The sequence below is a fragment of the Garra rufa genome, chromosome 23 (assembly GCF_049309525.1).
Source record: "Garra rufa chromosome 23, GarRuf1.0, whole genome shotgun sequence".
Taxonomy (NCBI): Eukaryota; Metazoa; Chordata; class Actinopteri; order Cypriniformes; family Cyprinidae; genus Garra; species Garra rufa.
In genome coordinates, this window is record NC_133383.1 from 39020715 (window position 1) to 39046031 (window position 25317).

General features: G+C 33.9%; 1 protein-coding gene across 1 annotated transcript in view; it reads left to right on the top strand.

The window, feature by feature from the left end:
• erbin (erbb2 interacting protein) overlaps positions 1-25317 on the top strand; it is a 131603-nt gene that overhangs the window by 85600 nt on the left and 20686 nt on the right. Inside the window, exons 9-14 of the mRNA XM_073829313.1 lie at positions 3885-4029; positions 6315-6387; positions 8595-8724; positions 13511-13626; positions 14122-14191; positions 19423-19566. Of these exons, the coding sequence (XP_073685414.1) occupies positions 3885-4029; positions 6315-6387; positions 8595-8724; positions 13511-13626; positions 14122-14191; positions 19423-19566 (678 nt within the window). The remainder of the gene's footprint in view (positions 1-3884; positions 4030-6314; positions 6388-8594; positions 8725-13510; positions 13627-14121; positions 14192-19422; positions 19567-25317) is intronic.

Consider the following 25317-nt stretch of genomic DNA (forward strand, 5'->3'; position numbering starts at 1 on the left):
TATCGGGACTTCAAATCGTGTATCCCAAATCATTTGATTCAGATCGGGACTTCAAATCGTGTATCCCAAATCATTTGATTCAGATCGGGACTTCAAATCGTGTATCCCAAATCATTTGATTCAGATCGGGACTTCAAATCGTGTATCCCAAATCATTTGATTCAGATCGGGACTTCAAATCGTGTATCCCAAATCATTTGATTCAGATCGGGACTTCAAATCGCATATCGCAAATCATTTGATTCAGATCGGGACTTCAAATCGTGTATCCCAAATCATTTGATTCAGATCGGGACTTCAAATCGCGTATTGTGAATCATTTGATTCAGATCGGGACTTCAAATCGCGTATTATGAATCATTTGATTCATATCGGGACTTCAAATCGTGTATCCCAAATCATTTGATTCAGATCGGGACTTCAAATCGTGTATCCCAAATCATTTGATTCAGATCGGGACTTCAAATCGTGTATCCCAAATCATTTGATTCAGATCGGGACTTCAAATCGTGTATCCCAAATCATTTGATTCAGATCGGGACTTCAAATCGTGTATCCCAAATCATTTGATTCAGATCGGGACTTCAAATCGCATATCGCAAATCATTTGATTCAGATCGGGACTTCAAATCGCGTATTGTGAATCATTTGATTCAGATCGGGACTTCAAATCGTGTATCCCAAATCATTTGATTCAGATTGGGACTTCAAATCGTGTATCCCAAATCATTTGATTCAGATCGGGACTTCAAATTGCGTATTGTGAATCATTCGATTCAGATCGGGACTTCAAATCGTGTATCACAAATCATTTGATTCAGATCGGGACTTCAAATTGCGTATTGTGAATCATTCGATTCAGATCGGGACTTCAAATCGTGTATCCCAAATCATTTGATTCAGATCGGGACTTCAAATTGCGTATTGTGAATCATTTGATTCAGATTGGGACTTCAAATTGCGTATTGTGAATCATTCGATTCAGATTGGGACTTCAAATCGTGTATCCCAAATCATTTGATTCAGATCGGGACTTCAAATCGTGTAACCCAAATCATTTGATTCAGATTGGGACTTCAAATTGCGTATTGTGAATCATTTGATTCAGATTGGGACTTCAAATCGTGTATTCCAAATCATTTGATTCAGATCGGGACTTCAAATCGTGTAACCCAAATCATTTGATTCAGATTGGGACTTCAAATTGCGTATTGTGAATCATTCGATTCAGATTGGGACTTCAAATCGTGTATCCCAAATCATTTGATTCAGATCGGGACTTCAAATCGTGTAACCCAAATCATTTGATTCAGATTGGGACTTCAAATTGCGTATCCCAAATCATTTGATTCAGATTGGGACTTCAAATTGCGTATTGTGAATCATTCGATTCAGATTGGGACTTCAAATCGTGTATTCCAAATCATTTGATTCAGATTGGGACTTCAAATCGTGTAACCCAAATCATTTGATTCAGATTGGGACTTCAAATTGCGTATTGTGAATCATTTGATTCAGATCGGGACTTCAAATCGTGTATCCCAAATCATTTGATTCAGATCGGGACTTCAAATCGTGTATCCCAAATCATTTGATTCAGATCGGGACTTCAAATCGCGTATTATGAATCATTTGATTCATATCGGGACTTCAAATCGTGTATCCCAAATCATTTGATTCAGATCGGGACTTCAAATCGTGTATCCCAAATCATTTGATTCAGATCGGGACTTCAAATCGCGTATTGTGAATCATTTGATTCAGATCGGGACTTCAAATCGCGTATTATGAATCATTTGATTCATATCGGGACTTCAAATCGTGTATCCCAAATCATTTGATTCAGATCGGGACTTCAAATCGTGTATCCCAAATCATTTGATTCAGATCGGGACTTCAAATCGTGTATCCCAAATCATTTGATTCAGATCGGGACTTCAAATCGCGTATTGTGAATCATTTGATTCAGATCGGGACTTCAAATCGTGTATCCCAAATCATTTGATTTAGATCGGGACTTCAAATCGCGTATTGTGAATCATTTGATTCAGATCGGGACTTCAAATCGTGTATCCCAAATCATTTGATTCAGATCGGGACTTCAAATCGCGTATTGTGAATCATTTGATTCAGATCGGGACTTCAAATCGTGTATCCCAAATCATTTGATTTAGATCGGGACTTCAAATCGCGTATTGTGAATCATTTGATTCAGATCGGGACTTCAAATTGCGTATTGTGAATCATTCGATTCAGATCGGGACTTCAAATCGCATATCGCAAATCATTTGATTCAGATCGGGACTTCAAATCGTGTATCCCAAATCATTTGATTCAGATCGGGACTTCAAATCGTGTATCCCAAATCATTTGATTCAGATCGGGACTTCAAATTGCGTATTGTGAATCATTCGATTCAGATCGGGACTTCAAATCGCATATCGCAAATCATTTGATTCAGATCGGGACTTCAAATTGCGTATTGTGAATCATTTGATTCAAAACGGGACTTCAAATCGCAAATGTGACCCTGGACCACAAAACCAGTCTTAAGTCGCTGGGGTATATTTGTAGCAATAGCCAAAAATACATTGCATGGGTCAAAATTTTAGATTTTTCTTTTATGCCAAAAATCATTAGGAAATTAAGTAAAGATCATGTCTATGAAGATTTTTTGTAAAATTCCTACTATAAATATATCAAAATGTCATTTTTGATTAGTAATATGCATTGTTAAGAACCTAATTTGGACAACTTTAAAGGTGATTTTCTCAGTATTTAGATTTTTTGCACCCTCAGATTCCTAATTTTCAAATAGATGTATCTCGGCCAAATATTGTCCTATCCTAACAAACCATACATCAACAGAAAGCTTATTTATTGAGCTTTCAAATGATGTATATATCTCAGTTTTGTAAAATTTAACCTTATGACTGGTTTTGTGGTCCAGGGTCACATATCGCAAATCATTTGATTCAGTTTAGGACTTCAAAAAATGAACAGAATTTTTTTTGCTGAACTATCCATTTAGAATCAACATCAAATTACAGGTACTTATAATGTAGTAAATAACGTCCAGTTTTTTTGCACATACTCATCATCTCGCTTCATAAGACCTCAATATATCATCAGGAGCCACAGGTATTAATTTTGTGTTGCCTGATATGCGCTTTTTCACACTTAAAGTGACAGTAGCCACTGACTTGCTTTTTATGAGTCACCAGGGACCTTGGTTTCAGCTAAAAATGTATCTACATCTAGGATGTGTGAGTAAATTAAAAGCAATTTTTTTTAATTTTGGCTTTTAATTTTAACTGTCCATTTAAAGTCAACATCAAATCAAAACTGACTGAATGTCCTTCATAAATGATTATAGTTATTTATCCTCATCCCTTCTCTAGTCTATCTACTTTTTCTATCAATAAAATGGCCAAAAAAAACCCGTTTTGTACTGGACCTGTGCTAGAAATCTGAGCCCTATCTTTGGCACTCTTATCTGGGTGGAAAAGGTTTGTGGTAACACAACATCGTTGTTGACGATCTCATTACTAGTCTAGATGGATTTCTAAGTGCTCTCAGTCTGTTCTTGGAAAGGAGCTACAGAAGGATGGTGTGTGTTTGAGAGCAGGACAAGCCCACAATCTGCCTTCAAGCATGAGAAATGGATTGAGTCAGTTCACGCTCGGCTTCACTCATCTAACTTGACCGCTTTCTCAACCGTATCCCTCTATCTCTTCAAATCACCCGTTTCCGCTTCTTCACTGCTTTTGTGCATTTTTTTTCCTGTAAAAAAACAACATATCAATTACACAAACTTCTGTCAAAAACTCATGAAAATATGAGTCATTTGTTTATAAATAATGGAGAGATTCATGTGTGTGCAGATGATCGGGGCCCTGAAGCAGCTCTGCTACCTGGACGTGTCCAAAAACAATTTGGAGATAGTTGATGAGCAGATATCTGGCTGTGAAAACCTGCAGGATCTACTGCTGTCCAACAATGCTTTGACGCAGCTGCCAGGGTCTATAGGTAAAACACAGATCAGAATGCCAAGATGTGCTTAATGATTAGTATTTGTTGTGCATTTTTTTCTTAAAAGCGATCAGATGTATTTTGGTATGTCCTGCATATCCTCCTAAGAGCCTTGACTCTAATCTGCTTTGAAACAAATGAACAGGTTAGATGTGCAAAACGAACAAGAGGATTATGGGTAAAGCAGTAATACAATCTCATTACCTAATGAATGACCCAGTCGGACTGCAACTAATGAGCGGGCCAGTTGAAGTGGCCAAGTCACACTGCCCTTGAGGCTCGCTGTGAAATAATACCTCCCAGCTCAACACTTAATGAAATCCAGTTTAGAGCTCAGAGAAAGGGTTTTCACCCTTTTTCACAGAGGTGCTCAGCTTGAACAAAAAGCAGAGTTTTTATCTTTCATTGCAAGAGCTTTCCATGATTCCAGTACACTTTAGTGGCCCATGACCATTTTTTTATTTATTTTTTGCACTTTAGGGTTAGATTTACATACTGTATACAAAACACTACCAAGTGTTTGTAATCTGACCACCACCTTTATAAATCTAAGCTGTTTTGACCGTCTCGACTCTATCAATTAATTAGCATCATAATTAAACCTCAGAATTTTGATATTGTATGTCTAATTGGTACATTTCATCATGGCCAGAAGGGGTTTTAAGTAATTGTTGTTATTTACTTAATTTTGATTACCAATAACGTACCATTTAGCTTATTTTTGTAGTCAACCCTGTTACTGTATATTTTCACTAAATAAATTAAATTAAATAATAAAATAAAAATTAATGACACAGAATCATTTAGCTGTCATTTAAATTTGTTTTTTTTTTGTGCTCAACCCTGTTACTGCATATTTTCACTAAATAAATGACATGAAAAAATAAAATAAAAATTAAATAAAATGAAAAATCATGGCAGCCAAGAAGCAACATCATTTAGCTGTCACTTATATTTTTGTATTTCATCCTGTTAATGCATATTTTTACTAAATTAGTGAAATTAATATAAAATAAAAGTAATTAAAATGAAATAAAGATAAAATAAAAAATCATGGCACCCAAGAAGTTACCTCATTTAGCTGTCACTTATAATTTTTGTATTCAACCCTGTTACTGCGTATTTTCACTAAATAAATAAAATTTAATTAAAATAATAAAATTAAACAAAAATAAAATAACAAATCTTGGCACCCAAGGAGTAGCTTGATTTGGCTGTCACTTATAATTTTTGTGTTCAACCCTGTTACTGCATATTTTCACAAATAAAAATAATAAAATAAAACAACAAATTTTGGCACCCAAGAAGCAACAACATTTAGCTGTTACTTACAATTTTTGTATTACAATTTGAACCCTGTTACTGCATATTTTTACAAAATAAATTTAAAAATATTTAAATTGAACATAATTAAATTAAAATAAAATAAAATAAAATAACAAATCCTGGCACCCAAGAAGTAACATCATTTAGCTGTCACTTACGAATTTTGTGTTCAACCCTGTTAATGCATATTTTCACTACATATAATAAAATAAAATAAAAAATAATAAAATTAAATAAAATTTAAAAATCATAACACCCAAGAAATAGCATCATTTGGACCTTTTCTACAGTATGGCAGGAAATATCATTCATTGCAGTGCTGACTGCATTAGTTGAGCTCAACATTTCAACCCTGTAATTAAATTTTTTTTTATCAAACTTCATATTAATACAATATTTCTTTAATTTACGGAAGCCAGTCTACCTCTGACTACAAACCAACATTTAATTTAAACTAACTATCTCCTTGTAAATGGATCAAATTTTCAACCCTGCTATGCATTGACTCTATATATTTTTTAAATGAATGAATGAATAAATAAACAATGATATAGCAAAGTTATCTGTTCAGTAATGTTTATTTAATCAAGGTATTAAACATAAGACATCCCAAATTTTGGTAACAGGGTTGCAAAATGAATATCAAATAGAAAATAATACAGGTCTTATAATACTTTGGCATGCTAAGGCTGACTATCAATATTTTTTGAGAGTCATGCGTCCCCTTTCACTGACAATAATTTGAGGGAGGAAAAGTTTAAGTTTATTTTTGCACCCTATCTGTGCAAATGCTGAATATGCAAGTGATTAGTCTGTGAATCAATTTCTAATAAATTCTTTCTTCAAGATGGACGAGATTAATGGCCTCATTGTCTAGAGTGAAGTGGATTTGGAACGGCCAGTTTCTCTCTGCAAACTCATACTCTCTCTCTCTCTGTGTCTCTCTCTCCCTACAGGCTCACTGAAAAGACTGACCACTCTGAAGGTGGATGATAACCAGCTCATGTACCTACCTGACACGATAGGAGGGTAAGTGAACTCCATTTTTAAACAGCAACCTGATGAACTGCACTTAAACCGTGACCCAGTTCTCTATCACCCATGAGTATACTCACACTGAATTTTGTGCTGATTGGACTGAATGTCACAAATGACCTCACAAAACACATGATGCATGTCAGTAAGTCACTGAAAAAATAAAATCCTTGCCCATTTGATATTGTGTTAAATAGTCAAGGAATGAGCAAACCCATAAGCCACTTCATGATACAGACAGAAGGCTTTGTAACGGTGTGTGGATGAGGGAAATACTCGTCCATATGGGCTCACCGAGAGGAATTGCTTTACTTTGTGTGTGTTTGTGTGAGAGAGAAAGAGCGAAACAGATTTTGGTATCTGTCAAAAAAGAAGCCAAGCGTTGTACCTCATTCTAGCCACCTATTACTTTGAGCTTGTTTCCAAACATGCCGGTTATCCCTTATGTCAGATTAGATTTCCTTGTCCGGGGTTAAGAAAATATGCCAAGAGGGATTATGAATATGTGATTGCAAGGATTCTGTTTTAATCCCAGCCAGGATTGTAAAGCACACTGATTAAGCACGATTAATTTTTCATTAGTCTCAATGTCTTTTCCCATCAAGCTGATTCAGCTGTATTTTCCCACTGTATAATGACGCAATAAATATATTGTATTTACTTTTTTTTTTTTTTCAAAAGAAAAAAATTCCTGTACTTTGGTTGGCGAAACTTGAGTTCATGATTTTTGAGGTTCTAACAGGAAAAAATACAATTCCAAAGCGAGCCATTTTTAGTTTTTGTTTGGTTGTTTGTTTGATTCATATTTTGATTTGGTTGCTTAATTTTTTTCATGTTTTTTATTCATGGTTTTGTTTTGATTTTTGTTAGTTTTTTTGTGTTTTTAATGCATTTTAATTTTTGTTTTGTTTGTTTTTTGTTTGGGTTTTTGTTTCATGTTTTTATTTGATGCTTTGTTTGTTGTTTTTGTGTTGTTGTTTGTTTTGTTATTTCATGTGTTTGATTCATGTTTTTTGTGTGTTTTATGTTTTTGGTTCATGTTTTTGTTTAGTTGTTTTTTTATTGTTTGTTGTGTTTCATGTTTTGTTTGTTTTGTTTGTTGGTTTGTGTTTTATTTGTTTTGTTGGTTGTTGATTTTTTTGTTCTATATCATGTGTTTGATTCATTGTTTTGTTTTGTTTATTGTCTATTTTTGTTTGTGTTTTTGTTTCATGTTTTTGTTTTTTTAATATTTGTTTTTGTTTGCCATTCCTATTTTGTTTGTTTTTGTTTTGTTGGTTGTTGTTTTGTTTTGTTGTCTTTTTTGTTTGTGTTTTTGTTTCATGTTTTTGGTATATGTTTTTGTTTTTTATTTGTTCTTGTTTTTGTTTGTTGTTGCTTTTGTTTTATGTTTTGTTTGTGTTTTTGTTTGTTTTGTGGTGATGTTTTGTTTTCTGGGAAAGTTTTATGTGTTATATGTTATATAAGACATTTTATTTTACATGAGCTTTTTGTATTTTTTTTAGATAATGAAATTAATTAAATTAATTTTAGATGAGTGCATCATATCATATCATCATGTCATAACAAATGTTATTTGTAGTGTTTTCTTTTTGGCAACTATCAATGTCTCCTGCTCTGCATCGTCTCTTGATCTCTCTCACACACGTCTTTTATGCCACATTTTGGCATAAAAAAGTGTTCACTCTGTCAGCCAATTCCATCAACAATTTATACTGCAGATCAAAAAAGATTTATTTTAGTGTAGGACAGAATAAGCACTCCAGTGAATACAGACAGCAGATTTAATTGCCTTCACAAAGAATCTACTTCAGGACCAGGAATGAGATCCATGAGTTTAGCTCCCTCCAAAATTTGTAATTAGTTACTCCTCAACACTATTGCAATATTTGCAAAACTTTATAAACAATTGCACAACCATATGTTTCACAGCTAAATAATTTTCTCAGAAAAGAAAATCAGTTTCAGTCAGCCTTGGTCTTTTCATTGGTTTTCTGAATTTAATCAGCATGCCTGCATGCTAGTCACACTAGAATATCACAAAGTTTGACATAAGACAATAATAATAAACAAAAAATCAAGGTTGTTGATCACAGAACCATCTGAATAGCTGCCAGTAGAGTTTAGTTTAGTGCATCAGTAAGTGACTGTTGAGTTTGAATAATTGTAAACAGTTTAACATTTGACATGTTATTCTGTAGACTCACGACTCTGGATGAGCTCGACTGCAGTTTCAATGAGATTGAGGCGCTGCCGTCCACCATTGGCCAGTGTGTGAACCTGCGTACGTTTGCTGCAGACCACAACCTGCTCGCACAGATGCCTCCAGAGGTCAGTCCAGTCCTGGAACAACTTATTTAAAATATCGTCAAATGGCATTCAACTTCCATAATGTCTTGTATTTCAGAGTAAAGCAGAATAATGTGCCAGAAATAGTGCATGATGGGATTCAACGTAGTAGTAGCTTTCTGATTTGTTTTTGTCAGTTATTAATGTCAAAACAGGTTGTTGTTAACAGATTTTGATATTTATTAATGATTTAGCATTAGAAACGAGTAGGGTTGGGTATCGAGAACCGGTTCCATTTTAGAACCAGTTCCAAATTTCCAACAACTGGTTATTCTGTCACGTGATGAATAAGGGCGAGGTCTGGGTCCAAATGCAGGTAAGTAGTTTAATGAAATAATAACAAAATAAACAAACAAAAGGCCAGCACGGCACAAACGTGAGAAACAAGAACACAAAATAAACAGAACAGGGAACACGGTCTAAGGCCAGGATATCAGGAACACAAAGCAGACAGACAGAACAAAAGACAATGCAGCCATGAAACAGGAATGAAAAGTGAGAGTTCTTATAGTCCAGATAATTGTGAACAGATGTGAGTGTAATCAGTGCTAATGACAAGACAGATGTGAACGATCAGGGGAGTGCAGTGCAAGGGGAACAGCGACCTCAGGTGGCTGAGGGAACCCACAGTCCAGAGTCATGACATATTCGATAAGATACGTGCATTTCGATTCCGCTTAATTCCCGCGTTCACATTTTAATGTGATTTTTTTAAAAACTATTTAAGTGCAGGAAGGAAAATAAATTGCGCACTGTTTGTGTGCAGTGAGCACGGAGCGATGCAGGTTCCCGACCTGTGTCCACTCTCGAACAGTTCCGTGCATTTCCACTGCAGAAAAGGTTGTTCCGACCCAGAACTGACTTCTCTTTCACATTTATTGACCAGTGTGCACAAAATACGTCAGCATATCATCATAAACACAGCGTTTTTTGTCTTGAGTGAACGTAAAAAGATGAGAAAGAAAACACGTTTAATAGTATTTTTAGATTTTTTGGTGTTCGGTGTTAAAGAGACAGCCGTCTAATAAACGTGCCGCCTGTCATTAAATTTAATCAAAGAACAAAAGAAAATCATTAACTGACTGAATATCGTTTCTAAATTTAATGAGGATTAATCAATATTTTATTTATGAAAAGAAAACTATGCAGTGTTTTTAAACTTTTGATTTCAATTTCTGTACCTGAAATTTTTTTTTACATTTATGCTATTGCTAATTGATTAGTTTGTTCCTATTTTATTACTTGTCTTTAACAATTTAATGTTTGAAATTTATATTAGTCTACTTGTTTTTTTCTGTGGTATTTTTTGGTAAAACCATATAGGCAAAAGACAGAATAAATATGTTTGACATCGAAATGTTTGTCACTTATTGGAATCGATAAAATTCAAACGATACCCAACCCTAGAAACGAGTGATGGAAACTGCAAATTTTCAGGAAAAAAAGGGTTTGCAAAAAAATGTCCTGCTCACTTGAGGTGGTTTTTGACTTGTGTGAAAAAGAGTTAATGCAAATAATGGGAGATTAAAATGCATTTGTCGAACATGCACATCAAAAAAAGTTGAGATGGGACGGCGTAACCCGACTACCCAGTGGATCGATCTTGTTGCATCTGAAATGTTAAAGTTATTCTTAAATGGCCGAGCAAACTCTGTCATCAAAGTATTTCTGTATAATTGCCGCCCAGATTACACGACTGCATTATTTAAACGGCAGACATTTACCTCCGAAAGCAATGACCGCATTTATTGTGTTTCATCTGCTCGCTCTGAGGCGCAAGTAATTTATTATATATGAAAATTATTATAATAAGTCAATTTCAAAATGCACATGCATTTTGTGTTTTTCAGTTGAATAAAATGCTATTTTTCCGTATATATTAGTGATGGGCATAGATTAATTTTTTTTAATCTAGATTAATCCCACTGTAATCTTGGAATTAATCTAGATTAAAATGGCTAATTTGAATTCTGCCGAAGGCATTCAGAATATGCGTGCTACCCAATAATGACTAAAAGTAAGTCTTTGAGAACGGGTTTCTCAAGCCAGGTGGCGCATTAGACCAGGGGCTCATCTCCTGTTTCCAAAATGCATCACAAACTGCTTGACAATTGCATTTACAACACAATTAACTATACAAACTTGTCTAACCAACTATTCCTACACTGCATGTACTTCTGCGTAAAAGGCTGTGCGATGTGCGCGTTGCAGTTAAATACACGGACGCGCACGGGCATGGATATCTGCGTGCATAGTTAAACTGCGTTGCTTTTAGAAGCGTCAATTCAGTTGTTGCATATAGTTTACGTTCCCCAGTAAAAAGGGTCTAGCAACGCACCTGCCCTGAAGCAAACCCGCCGGCTTCATAGCTGCATCCATGTTAGCACGTCTGGTTTGATGTGGTAATTTCACAGTAGGCATACACGCAGGTTCAAAGACTCGTTCTCGCCCCCTACAGTGCAATTTGGCTAGGTATACATTGGCGCTAAAATATCAAGGTGAAAGTCATCATAGCTTGCGTAGTACAGACCCAGCTCCCAAACCAACTTTGAGAATAGATTAACGGCGATATTTTTTTTATTGCCCGATAACAGTCTCACGTTAACACAGCACGTTAACGCCAATATCGGCCCACCACTAATACATATATATTATCATTGAGAATTTGCTTAGGTTGGGGACACACTACACGACTAGCAGAAACATTCTAAGACTGACATGAACACACTAAACGACTGTTTCCATCGACTGGAACCGATTTTAATCTTTGACAGTCGAACCTAATGACTGAGTCACTCCACTACACAACACACTTAACGATTGGTGAGTCACGACAAATTCTGCCAAACCCAAAAAAAAACCTAACATTGGACCGCAGCATTTACCCGCGCTCCCTCAGCTGCAACAAAATACAACACTGCGCACAATTATTTTTTATGTATATTTATTATGAAGAAAATTTGTTAACCTAGCCTATAAAGTTATAAAAGTTTAATATTCTTGATAATACATTTTTAGAAGAAGTTACGAGGAATTAGCTTGTAGTCTATATATATTTAGGGCTATAGGTATCTTTTTCTTAACTTTTATTACACTTCAGATCGAAATAAAATAATTCTTGATCATATTTAAAATGGGAGAATCACTGACATTTTAGAGTACTTCGAAAACGGAACTATTTAAACACTTTAATGTTTCAGATCATTAAACAAATTTTAAATATTAATCAAAGATAACACAAGTAAACACAAACAGTTTTTAAATGAAGGGTTTTTTTTATCAAGGAAAAAAAAAATCAAACCCACACCCTGTGTGAAAAAGTGTTTAAAACATAACTGTAGCTACACCCGGACCTGATTACTGTTCGCAATCAAGAAATCACTTAAATGGGACCTGCCTGACAAAGTGACCAACAGACCCTCAAAAGCTACACATCATGTTGAGATCCAAAGAAATTCAGGAACAAATGAGAAAGAAAGTAATTGAGATCTATCAGTCTGGAAAAGGTTATAAAGCCTTTTCTAAAGCTTTGGGACTCCAGCGAACCACAGTGAGAGCCACTATCCACAAATGGCCAAAACATGGAACAGTGGTGAACCTTCCCAGGAGTGGCTGGCCGACCAAAATTACCCCGAGAGCACAGCGACGACTCATCCAAGAGGTCACAAAAGACCCCACAACAACATCTAAAGAACTGCAGGCCTCTCTTGCCTCAGTTAAGGTCATTGTTCATGACTCCACCATAAGAAAGAGACTGGGCAAAAATGGCCTGCATGGCAGAGTTCCAAGACGAAAACCACTGCTGAGCAAAAAGAACATAAAGGCTCGTCTCAGTTTTGCCAGAACACATCTTGATGATCCCCAAGACTTTTGGGAAAATATTCTGTGGACTGACGAGACAAAAGTTGAACTTTTTGGAAGGTGTGTGTCCCATTACATCTGGAGCGTAAAAGTAACAGCATTTCAGAAAAAGAACATCATACCAACAGTAAAATATGGTGGTGGTAGTGTGATGGTCTGGGGCTGTTTTGCTGCTTCTGGACCTGGAAGACTTGCTGTGATAAATGGAAACATGAATTCTGCTGTCTACCAAAAAATCCTGAAGGACAATGTCCGGCCATCTGTTCGTGACCTCAAGCTGAAGCGAACTTGGGTTCTGCAGCAGGACAATGATCCAAAACACACCAGCAAATCCACCTCTGAATGGCTGAACAAAAACATAATGAAGACTTTGGAGTGGCCTAGTCAAAGTCCTGACCTGAATCCTATTGAGATGCTGTGGCATGACATTAAAAAGGTGGTTCATGCTCGAAAACCCTCCAATGTGGCTGAATTACAACAATTCTGCCAAGATGAGTGGGACAAAATTCCTGCACAGCGCTGTGACAGACTCATTGCAAGTCATCGCAAACGCTTGATTGCAGTTGTTGCTGCTAAGGGTGGCCCAACCAGTTATTAAGTTTAGGGGGCAAACCCTTTTTCACACAGGGCCATGTGGGTTTGGATTTGGTTTTCGCTTCATAATAAACTTCATTCAAAATCCTGTAGTGTGTTCTCGGCTTTAGATATTGAATTGGTTCACTGAAATGAACCATGTGAACAAAGAAAATCTCACTGCTGCTGTCAAAACGGCTCATACTCATACAAAATGGTTCAGTCTCGACCGTATCGATCCTGCAGTTTGATCAAAATGTCCTCTGTGAGACGCAGTAGATATTAGATGTGCATCTCTGTTGACCTGTCATGTGTATGTTTGTGCGTTTGACAGATGGGCAGTTTGAAGAACGTCACCGTTCTCTTCCTGCACTCGAACAAGCTGGAGACGCTGCCGGAGGAGATGGGCGACATGCAGAAACTCAAGGTCGTCAATCTCAGTGACAACAAGTACGTCATCCTGTGGCACATACACAGCCAAACATTGTATTGCACACACGTACACAATAGCCTACAGTTACTAAAACATCACCTGCTATTAGATAAAATTAGTACATTGTTTTGACCCAAGGACAAGAATTTTTCTTTGAAAAAGCGAACCAAATGAACTAACAGTTGACACTCTTCATGTACGAAGTCTTTCGGTGACAAACGTTTCCGACCTGGCCACGCAGCTGGTGGCTGTGAGAGCCATTACTTTGACATTTTTCCTACAGCCACTTAGATGCATTTGGCTGTGGTTTAACAGGCTGGAAAATATAGCTCTATTTTCTGCTCTCTGTGCTGTATTTATCAGCCTTGATACACATTATACCAGTCTCTATCTCCATTAACTGTTCTTATTGAATCACGTCTCATTTCTATTATATTTCAGCATGCTATCATCCTTACCTATTACTTATGTGTCGTACAGTAATCAGATTTCTGCTCTTTGTTCTGTTACAGGTTGAAGAATCTTCCGTACAGCTTCACTAAACTCAACCAGATGACTGCGATGTGGCTGTCTGAAAACCAGGTGGGCAAAACTCAGATACACAAGCCATAATATACAGTCATTAGTGTCAAATAAAGAGAGTTTATTTTTGATTCTGAGGGGGGTTTGTTTGTTGTAGTAATGACTGACTGACTGACTGGAAATCGTCTTGCTATTTACACAGCCACTTGGCCACTTTCTAAGTAAATAAGTAAATACATACATGTTTATTTGATAGTTTTTTTTATTGTGTTATACATGTTTTATTGTGTAGAACAGGGTTCCCACGCTCATCGAAAAGTTAGAAATGCAAAATAGTTATTTAAAGGTGTGGACAAGGTCTTTGACATTGATGAAATCCAACAAAGTTGTGGAAATTTCTGTTTTAATATAATATAATATAATAATGTAATATAATATAATACAATACAATACAACACACTATAATGAACTCCCAAGAGGGCTGTGGAATTAATGAAATGAATGCGATATTATTAAAATATGATAACAATTCATTAAATAATTTAAATTTGATTTAAAATAAAATATTCTAGCTTTAATCAAAATTTAAAAGATATAAAAAATGTTTTTGTTTAGTTTCAAATTTGTTTTTGTTTTTTTGTTTGTTTTTTTTTGTTTCATTTTGTTTTAATTCATGTTTTTGTTTGTTTTTTTGTGTTTTTGTTTGTTTGTTTCATGGCTTTTTTTTCTTTTTCATTTTTTTTCTTTTAGTTTTGAATTTGTTTGATTCATGTTTTTGTTTTATTTTTTGTCTAATTGTTTTGTGTTTGTTTTTATTTTGCTTTAATTTTGTTTGATTCCTGTGTTTGTTTGTTTCGGGGGTTTTGTTTTTAATTTGTTTGGTTTATGTTTTTGTTAGTATTGTTTTGTGATTTTGTTTCATGTTTTTGTTTAGTTTCAAATTTGTCTTTCGTTTAGTTTTATTTTGTTTCATTTTGTTTTAATTCATGTTTTTGTTAGTTTTTGGTGTTTTTATTTCATGGCTTTTTTGTTTGTTTTTATTTTGTTCAGTTTTTGTTTCATATTTTTGTCTCATGGCTTTAGTTTTTTTTATTTAGTTTGGTTCATGTTTTAGTTTTTCTTTGTTTCGTGTTTTTTTTTCTTTTTTTTAGTTTTGAATTTGTTTGATTCATGTTTTTGTTAGTTTTTGGTGTTTTTATTTCATGGCTTTTTTGTTTGTTTTTATTTTGTTCAGTTTTTGTTTCATATTTTTGTCTCATGGCTTTAGTTTTTTTTATTTAGTTTGGTTCATGTTTTAGTTTTTCTTTGTTTCGTGTTTTTTTTTTTTTTTTTTTTTTCTTTTAGTTTTGAATTTGTTTGATTCATGTTTTTGTTTAATTTTTTTCCTATTGTTTTGTGTTTGTTTTTATTTTGCTCTAATTTAGTTTGATTAGTGTTTTTGTTTGAATCCGTGTATCATTCGTCCTTTCCATTTTCAATTGATAAATGAAAATCAAAAAATGAAAATCTGATTTGTTTTTTTGTTATTTGATTTTGAATCAGAAACGAAAAATGAAAATTGTCTTGTTTTTAATATTTTAAAATTTTGTTTTGGATCAAAAATACAAAATTGAAAAGGGTCCACACAACAGAATCTGTTTTTAATATTTAATTGCTGGGTTGTGCGTCACCCATATGGAAGCCGTGTCCGCCACTGAATAAAATAAATAAATAAAATATTGCGACTTTTTTTTATCAGAATTGCGAGTTATAAAGTCAGAATTGCGAGATATAAAGATATAAAAGTCAGAATTCTGACTTTTTTTCTCGCAATTGCGACATTATATGCAATTCTGAATTTTGTTTCTGTTCATTTGTGACACTTTCTGGCAAAGCACAATAGGAAAGGAGATCTTGTCTTGTTAAAACGACATATTATGTCATAAAAACGATATGATTTCCCGTTATAGAAAATATATGATAACGTGCGCGAGCTAGGCGATTGTCCGCGCTGCCTTCGCCACAGTCCTGACATAAAGGAGGATCTGCACGCTGCTGAAGTTATAGAATACACTGTTTTAAGTATTTAATGTAATGGTTTCAGTTGTAGCAGCATGTTTATTAGGATTAATCTGTCTGCAACAACTGCACTCAGACCCAGAGGATATGACTAACAGCAAATCCAAATACTAACCGAAAGAGAAAAAAAGAGAAATGACAAACGATTTGATTGTATTATGATGATGATGATGATGATGATGAGGAGGAGGAGGAGGAGGAGGATTTCGTTCTGTTTTAAAAATGGGAAAAACATAAGCCAGAATTTTCGTATTTTTTTGTTCATTTTTCGTCTTTACTGTCTGTACCATCATGCAGAATAAATGTTCGTCTGATGTATCGCTCTGCAAATTAGTCACAATAACGTTTCTTCATAATGGTTGGCTATATTTCTTGCAAATATACATCTCATATAAATCGCAACACTGCACTTCTCGGGTGGGCGGATTACAGAGGAAATAAATACAAATGTCTTCTTTATTTTATGTACTTCCACATTAACAGCACAACGTTATAAAATGCTTTTGTAAAAATACAGGGTGCGCTGTCACAACGTCTATAGACAGCTTGAAAGGTCTACTTCAATAAAACAATAGAAAACAAATTGTGTTCATCTAATTCGTATAAATCCAACAAGAGGTAGTGTACAGTCTTTCTCGTGTTAGTTCATTATCTGTAACCTGTACCATTGTGCTTACACCCAGAGCCAGCGCAGCCTATTTCCACAGTGTAAAGCCTGGAATTTAACCCAGAAGAACAACCCGATGCCGCTGCTTGATTCAGCTAAAGATAAAATGTAATAATATATAATAAATAGTAGGCTATATAATTTATATATAATCAGACTTAAGTATTTTTTTTTTCTTTGTAATATTTCTTTATTTCTTTTGGATAGTATTTGGATTTGTTGTTAGTCATATCCTCTGGGTCAGTGGTTGTAGTGGTTGTAGACAGGTTAATCCTAATAAACATGCTGCTACAACTGAAACCATTACATTACATACTTAAAGTGTATTTCTATAACTTCAGCAGCGTGCAGATCCTCCTTTATGTCAGGACTGTGGCGAAGGCAGCGCAGACAATCGCCTAGCTCGCTCACATGTAATCATATATTTTCTATAACGGGAAATCATATCGTTTTTATGACATAATATGTCGTTTTAACAAGACAAGATCTCCTTTCCTATTGTGCTTTACCAGAAAGTGTCACAAATGAACAGAAACAAAAGTCAGAATTGCATTTAAAGTCGCAATTGCGAGAAAAAAAGTCAGAATTCTGACTTTTATATCTTTATATCTTGCAATTCTGACTTTATAACTCGCAATTGCGACTTTATATCTCGCAATTCTGACTTTATATCTCGCAATTCTGACTATATAACTCGCAATTCTGAGAAAAAAAGTCACAATATTTTTTTTTTTTATTCAGTGGCGGAAACGGGCTTCCATAGGGTGACGCACAACCCAGCAATTAAATATTAAAAACAGATTCTGTTGTGTGGACCCTTTTCAATTTTGTATCTTTGATCCAAAACGAAATTTTAAAATAAGAAAAACAAGGCAATTTTCATTTTTCGTTTCTGATTCAAAATCAAATAACAAAAAAACAAATCAGATTTTCATTTTTTGATATTCATTTATCAATTGAAAATGGAAAGGACGAATGATACACGGATTTGTTTGTTTCGGGGGGTTTTGTTTGTAATTTTGTTTGGTTTGTTTTTGTTTGTTTTGTTTTGTGATTTTGTTTCATGTTTTTTTGTTTAGTTTCAAATTCGTTTTTGCTTTTTGTTTTATTTCATTTTGTTTTAATTCATGTTTTTGTTTGTTTTTGTTTCATGGCTTTTTTGTTTGTTTTTAGTTTGTTCGTTTTTTGTTTTGTGTTTGTTTGTTTCATGTTTTTGTTTGTTTTTGTTTCATGACTTTTTTATTTTGTTTGGTTCATGTTTTAGTTTTTGTTGTTTTGTGTTTTTGTTCCTTTTTTAGTTTTGAATTTGTTTGATTCATGTTTTTGTTTTATTTCTTTCTTATTGTATTGTGATTGTTTTCATTTTTTTAGTTTCAAATTAGTTTGATTCATGGTTTTGTTTTGTTTTTGTTTTTTTTTGTTTTTTTTTTGTTTCCTTTTTTGCTTTCATTTAGTTTGATTCATGTTTTTTGTTTGGTGTTTTTTATTCATGTTTTTGTTTGATTTTTTTTGTTGTTGTTGCTTTGCTTCTTTGTTTCATGTTTTTTAGGTTTTTTTATTTATGTTTTCAGCAAACAAGCTTCAACAAGCTATTATTTAAAATTGAGTGGAAAAAGGTGCTATAAGTCTTGAAAATAGCAGCGATGTAAGAAATTGGTTGTCTGTGACAGCTGTCAGTTATATTTTAGCTGTGTGTATACATAAACATTTGATCAAATGTAAGCACTTCAAAGAGCTGTGTAATAAATGTACATATTTCACAGCATCACAATAATCTCACACACAGTCACTTCCCAGAAATACAATTGAAAAGCTCATCCTTTAGCAGGATCTGTGCTATTGGCAGAGTGATTTGATGTTCCCATCAGCAGAGCTCAGAGTGTGTGGGTGATCTGTAACTCAAAGCCTGAGTGATTGTCGCAAGTGGCCATCAAGCCTGTGACTAATGCTTATTGAATACAACAATCACCTCCACTCCCACACACACCGCCAGCCCACCTCTGAGACTCAACACAGCACATCGGTTATCTTAAGATACGATATTAATTAAAGGAAAAGATCCTCATTCTCATTTCATTACAAACCTGTACGGCTTTTAATGCTCACAAGCACGTTGCCAGATTGCGGTAAAATCCGCATTGTGATATTTGCTCTCGAGGAAGCAGAAACTGAAGCAAATTCAGCACTGCTATGAAATAATAAAACACTGGTATCGCATCTAATCAGCGTGAGCCATATGGTAAGGGACTGCCAAAATCCTCTGTGAAACAACTGCTCTGCGAGGGCTGCTCAGCTGGAGTATCGACAGCTGATGAAGAGTGCACTGCGAGATGAAGGTGGCACGCTGTTCTTTATTGATTGTGATGTGTGGTTTTATAAAGCTGCATTTGATTAAAGATGAGATGAGTTTAAAGCCAGAGCCGCATGGCCTGAATCTATAATGAGAGCCGTCCAGACCGGCAGAGTCCTCATGCTGTGTTTGAGAGTTGGGAAATGTCACACCCAAGGCAGCTAATCGAGTTTTACAAATCACTGATCCTGTCTTTTATTTTTTGTCTTTCTCCAGTCGAAGCCTCTCATTCCCCTGCAGAAAGAGGAGGATCCAGAGACACACAAGACTGTACTCACTAACTACATGTTCCCTCAACAGACCCGAACGGAGGACTGTGAGTATCTAGTCATGCAGAACCTGCAGCTGTCGCGCCCTCCTGTCTTTTGTTTGAAATGTTAAGTCAAGTAAGTAATAGATATGGGGAAATATAGATTTATCAGGGTCAGGGTCAAAAATGAACTTTTCCATTAAGGGGCTAATATTTGCCCTCTGGAATTGATTCCCAGGGTCAGTTTTTACATTCGTGAGGGCAATTTTTATTATCACCATACTACGGTTGAGGTCAAAAGTTTACATTCCCCTTTTCAGAATCTGCAAAATGTTAATTATTTAACCAAAATAAGAGGGATCATACAAAATGCATGTTATTTGTATTTAGTACTGGCCTGAATAAGATATTTCACATTAAAGACATTTACATATTTATAAAAATGACCCCGTTCAAAAGTTTTCATACACTTGATTCTTAATACTGTGTTGTTACCTGAATGTTCCTCAGTTGTGCTTTTTTGTTTAGTGATAGTTTTTCATGAGTCCCTATCACTAGACAAAAAAAAAAAAACATTTATGTAACAACACAGTATTATTAAATCAAACGTATGTAAACTTTTTATTTTTATTTAAAACTTACTATGTGAAATATCTTATTCAGGTCAGTGCTAAATACAAATAACATGCATTTTGTATGGTCCCTCTTATTTTGGTAAAATAATTAACATTTTGCGGATTCTGAAAGGGGAATATACACTTTTGACCTTAACTGTATTTTGTCTTTAATATCAGTTATTGAATCTATGGGGCGTTTTTGCTCATTTACGTGGCATTTTTGTATTTTTTGCACTTTGTAATTTGTTATATATACACACACACATACATACATGCAGAAGTAAAATAATATTTTAATTACAATTTAATATTATTGTAAGTTAAATTAACTCTTTTCTATTTGAATACATTTTAAAATGTAATTTATTCCTGTGATGGAAAGCTGACTCCAGTCTTCAGTGTCACATGACCCTACAGAAATCATTCTGATAAATAAAAATCTTACTTAACCCCAAATTTTAAAATGTAGTGTGTATATATACAATATAAAACACATTGCAGTCATTAATTTCTTTTTAATACTTATTTTTGCTTTTTGACACAATAATAAATTTATTAGATTACATAATAACATTTGCATTTATTATTATTATTGCTGTTATTATTATTATTGACATTTTAATTATAGAAAATAAGATGTTCTGCCTGAATTTTAATTAATTTAATTTTTATTTACCAAACTTATTAAATTGACTAAATATTGGTAGATTTCAATATTCCAAGTTCACTTCAAAATTAAAATGTAATTTTGTTGTAGCTTTAAGTTGTGAAATCAATTTAAAACCAATCAAAATGGTTTCAGCGTATTTTCTTTGAATATAATATAATATAAAATAATAATAATAATAATGAAACAAATGCAATATTAATAAAATCATTTACAATATTTTAAATTAAATAATTAAAATTGTGTTAAAATAAAATAATCAGCTCTAACTGAAATGTTAAAGAAAAGATACATTTGAGGTCAAAACTGAAATGCTTTGTAACTACAACATTTATTGTGATTAATTAATAAACAAATGCACCCGCTTTCTGTTAATAAAATAAATAAATAAAACAGTCTTTGTCATAATTTTAAAATATTTTTTTTTGCTTTTTAAAACTGTAATAAATATTAGATTACATACTAAAATTTGTATTCCAAGTTCACTGGTAATGTCTGTCTCTCCATTACACTCACCATTAAAACTTGGAATAAAATTTAGCTTTATTGAAGCATCAGGTGCATTGAATATAATATAATATAATATATAATATAATATAATATATGAATATAAAATACTCCCAGTAACATGTCATTAACAATAAAACAAATGCAGTTTTATTAAAATCATTAAAAACAATTAATTAAATAATTAAAATTGTATTAAAATAATCTAGTTCTAATCGAAATGTAAAAAATAATAATAATTTATTATCATTATTATTGTTATAATAATAATAATAATAAATCAATTTAGTCTAAATTAATTAATATACTTTATCAATGCACCCACTTTCTGTTAATAAAAAATACAACAATATTTTTTAAGTATTTATTTTTGCTTTTTGACACAATAATAAATATTTATTAGATTACATAATAAAATTCGTATTCCAAGTTCACTGTTAAACTAAACTATCTCAAACTCGTTATTAGAACTTGGAATAAAATTGTTTTATTAAAGCTTCAAGCTGTGAAATCAATTTAAAACCAATTCAAAATTGTTTCAGTGCATTTTCTTTGCAATTCACGAGAGAATAATGTGAGAATTAAACACAAATTGTCCCTTTTGATCCATTTTGCAATTGCAGTTACACTTTACAATAAGGTTTCATTTGTTAACATTTGTTAACTACATTAGATAATAAATACTAAATAGTTTATTATTCATATTAATCTAATGCTGATCAAAAGCTCTGTTTGTCAGCACTATTTAATGGACCTGACCTAACATTAACTAACAATAAAGAGTTAACTAACATTAACAAAGATTAATAAGTGCTGTAACAGATGCATGGCTCATTATTAGTTAATGCATTCACTGCCAACTAATGAAACTAAAAAGTTTCAGAGTAGATTTTCCAATTTGTCGTTTTGATTTTACAATAATTGTGACAATGTAAACAACAACAGTTGTCAGTTAACCTAAAAACCTCAAAATATACTTGTTTGTCACTAAAATAAGTGCATCTCTGTGTGCAATATGTAGTTTTATAGACATTCAAACTTTTAAATCCTGACTGAGAGTCTAATCTCTGCTGCTACTTGCATTCAGAGCTTGTTCATGTCACTGTTTTCTCTCTCTGTTGCTGGGAGTTTGTCTGTGCAAATCACAAATGGGCGGCTCGCTGGATTCCAGAGGGGAAGAGATTAATAAGTCTTAACCTGTTTCCTAGCAACCCCACTCTAAACTCTTCAGAACGCAAACGCACCGGAGCTGAGGCTCTCTGGAGTCCGCTTCAGTTTGTTAGCATGATTGAGCTTTAGAAATGCTCTGAAGTCTGCGTGCATACACCACAAAGTGCCTTTCCTGAACCCAGACGTCTTGTTAAATGGCCACACAACACAAATAAGAATGGATGTGAAGTCTGGACCACTGAGCTCAGGATGCAACAAAATGTGCAGTTTAATTCAAGTTTTTGCTGCATGTTTGTCCACTGCTGTAGGGTCATTCCGTGTCAAACCAACCGAATTTCCAAAACTGCTCAAATTTTAGATATTGCTAATACTTTTTTCTGAGGAAAGATAGACATGTTTAGAGATGAAAGCCAAAATATATACTCTATAATAATAGAGTTATTCACTATTTCATAGAGGGGGGTCAAAATGTAATTGGATTCAGAGTTAAGTTACAGGGGGGTAAAAATGTCTTTAGAAAGATGGCAGCATTATAATATTATTTTTCCGTAGAGATTGGTAGTTATTAGTAAAATCTGTTGACTTTAGCTATCTTTGTTGCATTATGTGCCAATGGTGACCATTCAAAAATGGGGAAACAGCACTTTTCAAGTTTTTCTCCAAAGTTTGCATGCCTGTAACTCAAGCAGTAAGAATGATATTTGAATGACCTTGAAGATTTTGGGTCTTAATAAACTTTACTTTTGGCATCTTTATTTTTAATGCGCAATGAGATTCGCTTCCAGAGATATTGGAATTTTAATATGGCTCCAGGAGTGAATCGTTAAAATTTACACATTTTCATCGGTCAAAAACCAAATGTGGGTCAGTTTGAAAAAATATGATACTATTCTTTCAAAGAGGAATGTTTGAAGAACAAATAATGTTAAAACTAGAGACGTGTCTCGTTTCTTTCTGTCAAAACAACTGCGTTGAGCATTCGTCTGAGAGCTATAAATATTTTTTTCAAAGTTTGCGTGCCTGTAACTCAAGAAGTATTAAAGATATCACAATATGGTTTTAGATTCTAGTTCTTCATAAACATTTCTTTTAGAATCTTAAATTTCAAGGCCCTACATCATTTAGTCCCAGAGATGTGGGGATCTCAATGAGGCTTCATGTCCTGGTTGCTGAATGTTACCCATTTCAGTGGTGAAAAACCAAAAGTTGGTCACTTTGTACACAGCTGATACTTATTTAATTTAAAGAACAATCTCAGATGAAGAAATAATGTTGAAATTAGAATTGTATCTTATTTCCCTCTGTCAAAACAGGTGCATAGAACACACCTGTTTGAGTCTCATAAATGTTCTTTTTCCAAAGTTTGCATGCCTGTAACTCAAGAAATATTAAAGATATTTGAATGCCCTTTTAGATTTTAGGTCTTAACAATCTTTCCTTTTGGCATCATTATTTTTAACACCCTATGAGATTGGGTTCCAGAGATATTGGAATTTCAATATGGCTCCAGGAGTAAATCGTTAAAATGTATTCATTTTCAGTGGTCATAAACCAAATGTGGGTCAGTTTGCAAAAATATGATTCTACATTTCTTTTAAAGAGGAATGTAGGAAGAACAAATAATGTTGAAACTAGAGATGTATCTTGTTTCTTTCTGTCAACACAACTGCATTGAACATACATCTGAGTGCCATAAATGTTCTCTTTCCAAAGTTTGCGTGCCTATAACTCAAGTATTAAAGATATCACAATATGGTTTTAGATTCTAGTTCTTCGTAAACATTTCTTTTAGGAGGCTCTACATCATTCAGTCCCTGAGATATGGGGATCTCAATGAGGCTCCATGTCCAGATTGTTGAATGTTACCCATTTTCAGTGGTAGAAATCCAAATATTGGTCACTTTGTATTGCTGCTGAATCTTATTTAATTTAAAGAACAATATCAGATGAAGAAATAATGTTAAAATTAGAATTGTATCTTGTTTCCTTCTGTCAAAACAATTGCATCAAGCATACCTGTTTGAGTCTCATATTCTTTTTCCAAAATTTGTGTGACTGTAACTCAAGTAGTATTAAAGTTACAACATTTGGGTTTCAACCACTGAAAACCACCGTTCAGCAATCTGGACATGGAGCCTCATTGAGATTCCCCATATACATATAGGGCCTTGAAAATTTATATTCCTTATGAAAAGTTTATTAACAACTAGAATCTAAAATCATATTGCAATATCTTTAATACTTCTTAAGTTACAGGCAAGCAAACTTTGGAAAAGCAATATTTATGGCACTCAGACTGGTATGTTCAATGCAGTTGTTTTGACAGAAAGAAACGAGATGCATCTCTAGTTTTAACATTTTTTTTTTTTTAAACTGACCCACATTTGGCTTTTGACCGATGAAAATGTGTACATTTTAACAATTTACTCCTGGAGCCATATTTAAGTTCCAACATCTCTGGAACTGAATCTCATAGGGCGTTAAAAATAAAGATGACAAAAGGAAAGTTTGTTAAGACCCAAAATCTAAAAGGGCATTAAGATATTGTTAATACTTCTTGAGTTACAGGCATGCAAAGTTGGGAGAAAAACTTAAAGTGCTGTTCCCCCATTTTTGAAGGGTCACAATTGGCACATAATGCAACAAAGATTGCTAAAGTCAACAGTTTGTACTAATAGAGCTACTGATATCTGTGTAAAAATAAGATAATGATGCTCCCATCTTTCTGAAGTCATTTTTACCTCCCTTTAAAGAGTTACTCTACCCCAAAATGAAAATTTTGTCATTAATCACTTACCCCTGGTTTTCATTTGGATGAAAACCGGAAGCTTTTTGACTGTCCCATTGACTACCAAGTAAATAAGCTTTTACGGGTTTGGAATGACATGGGGGTAAGTGAT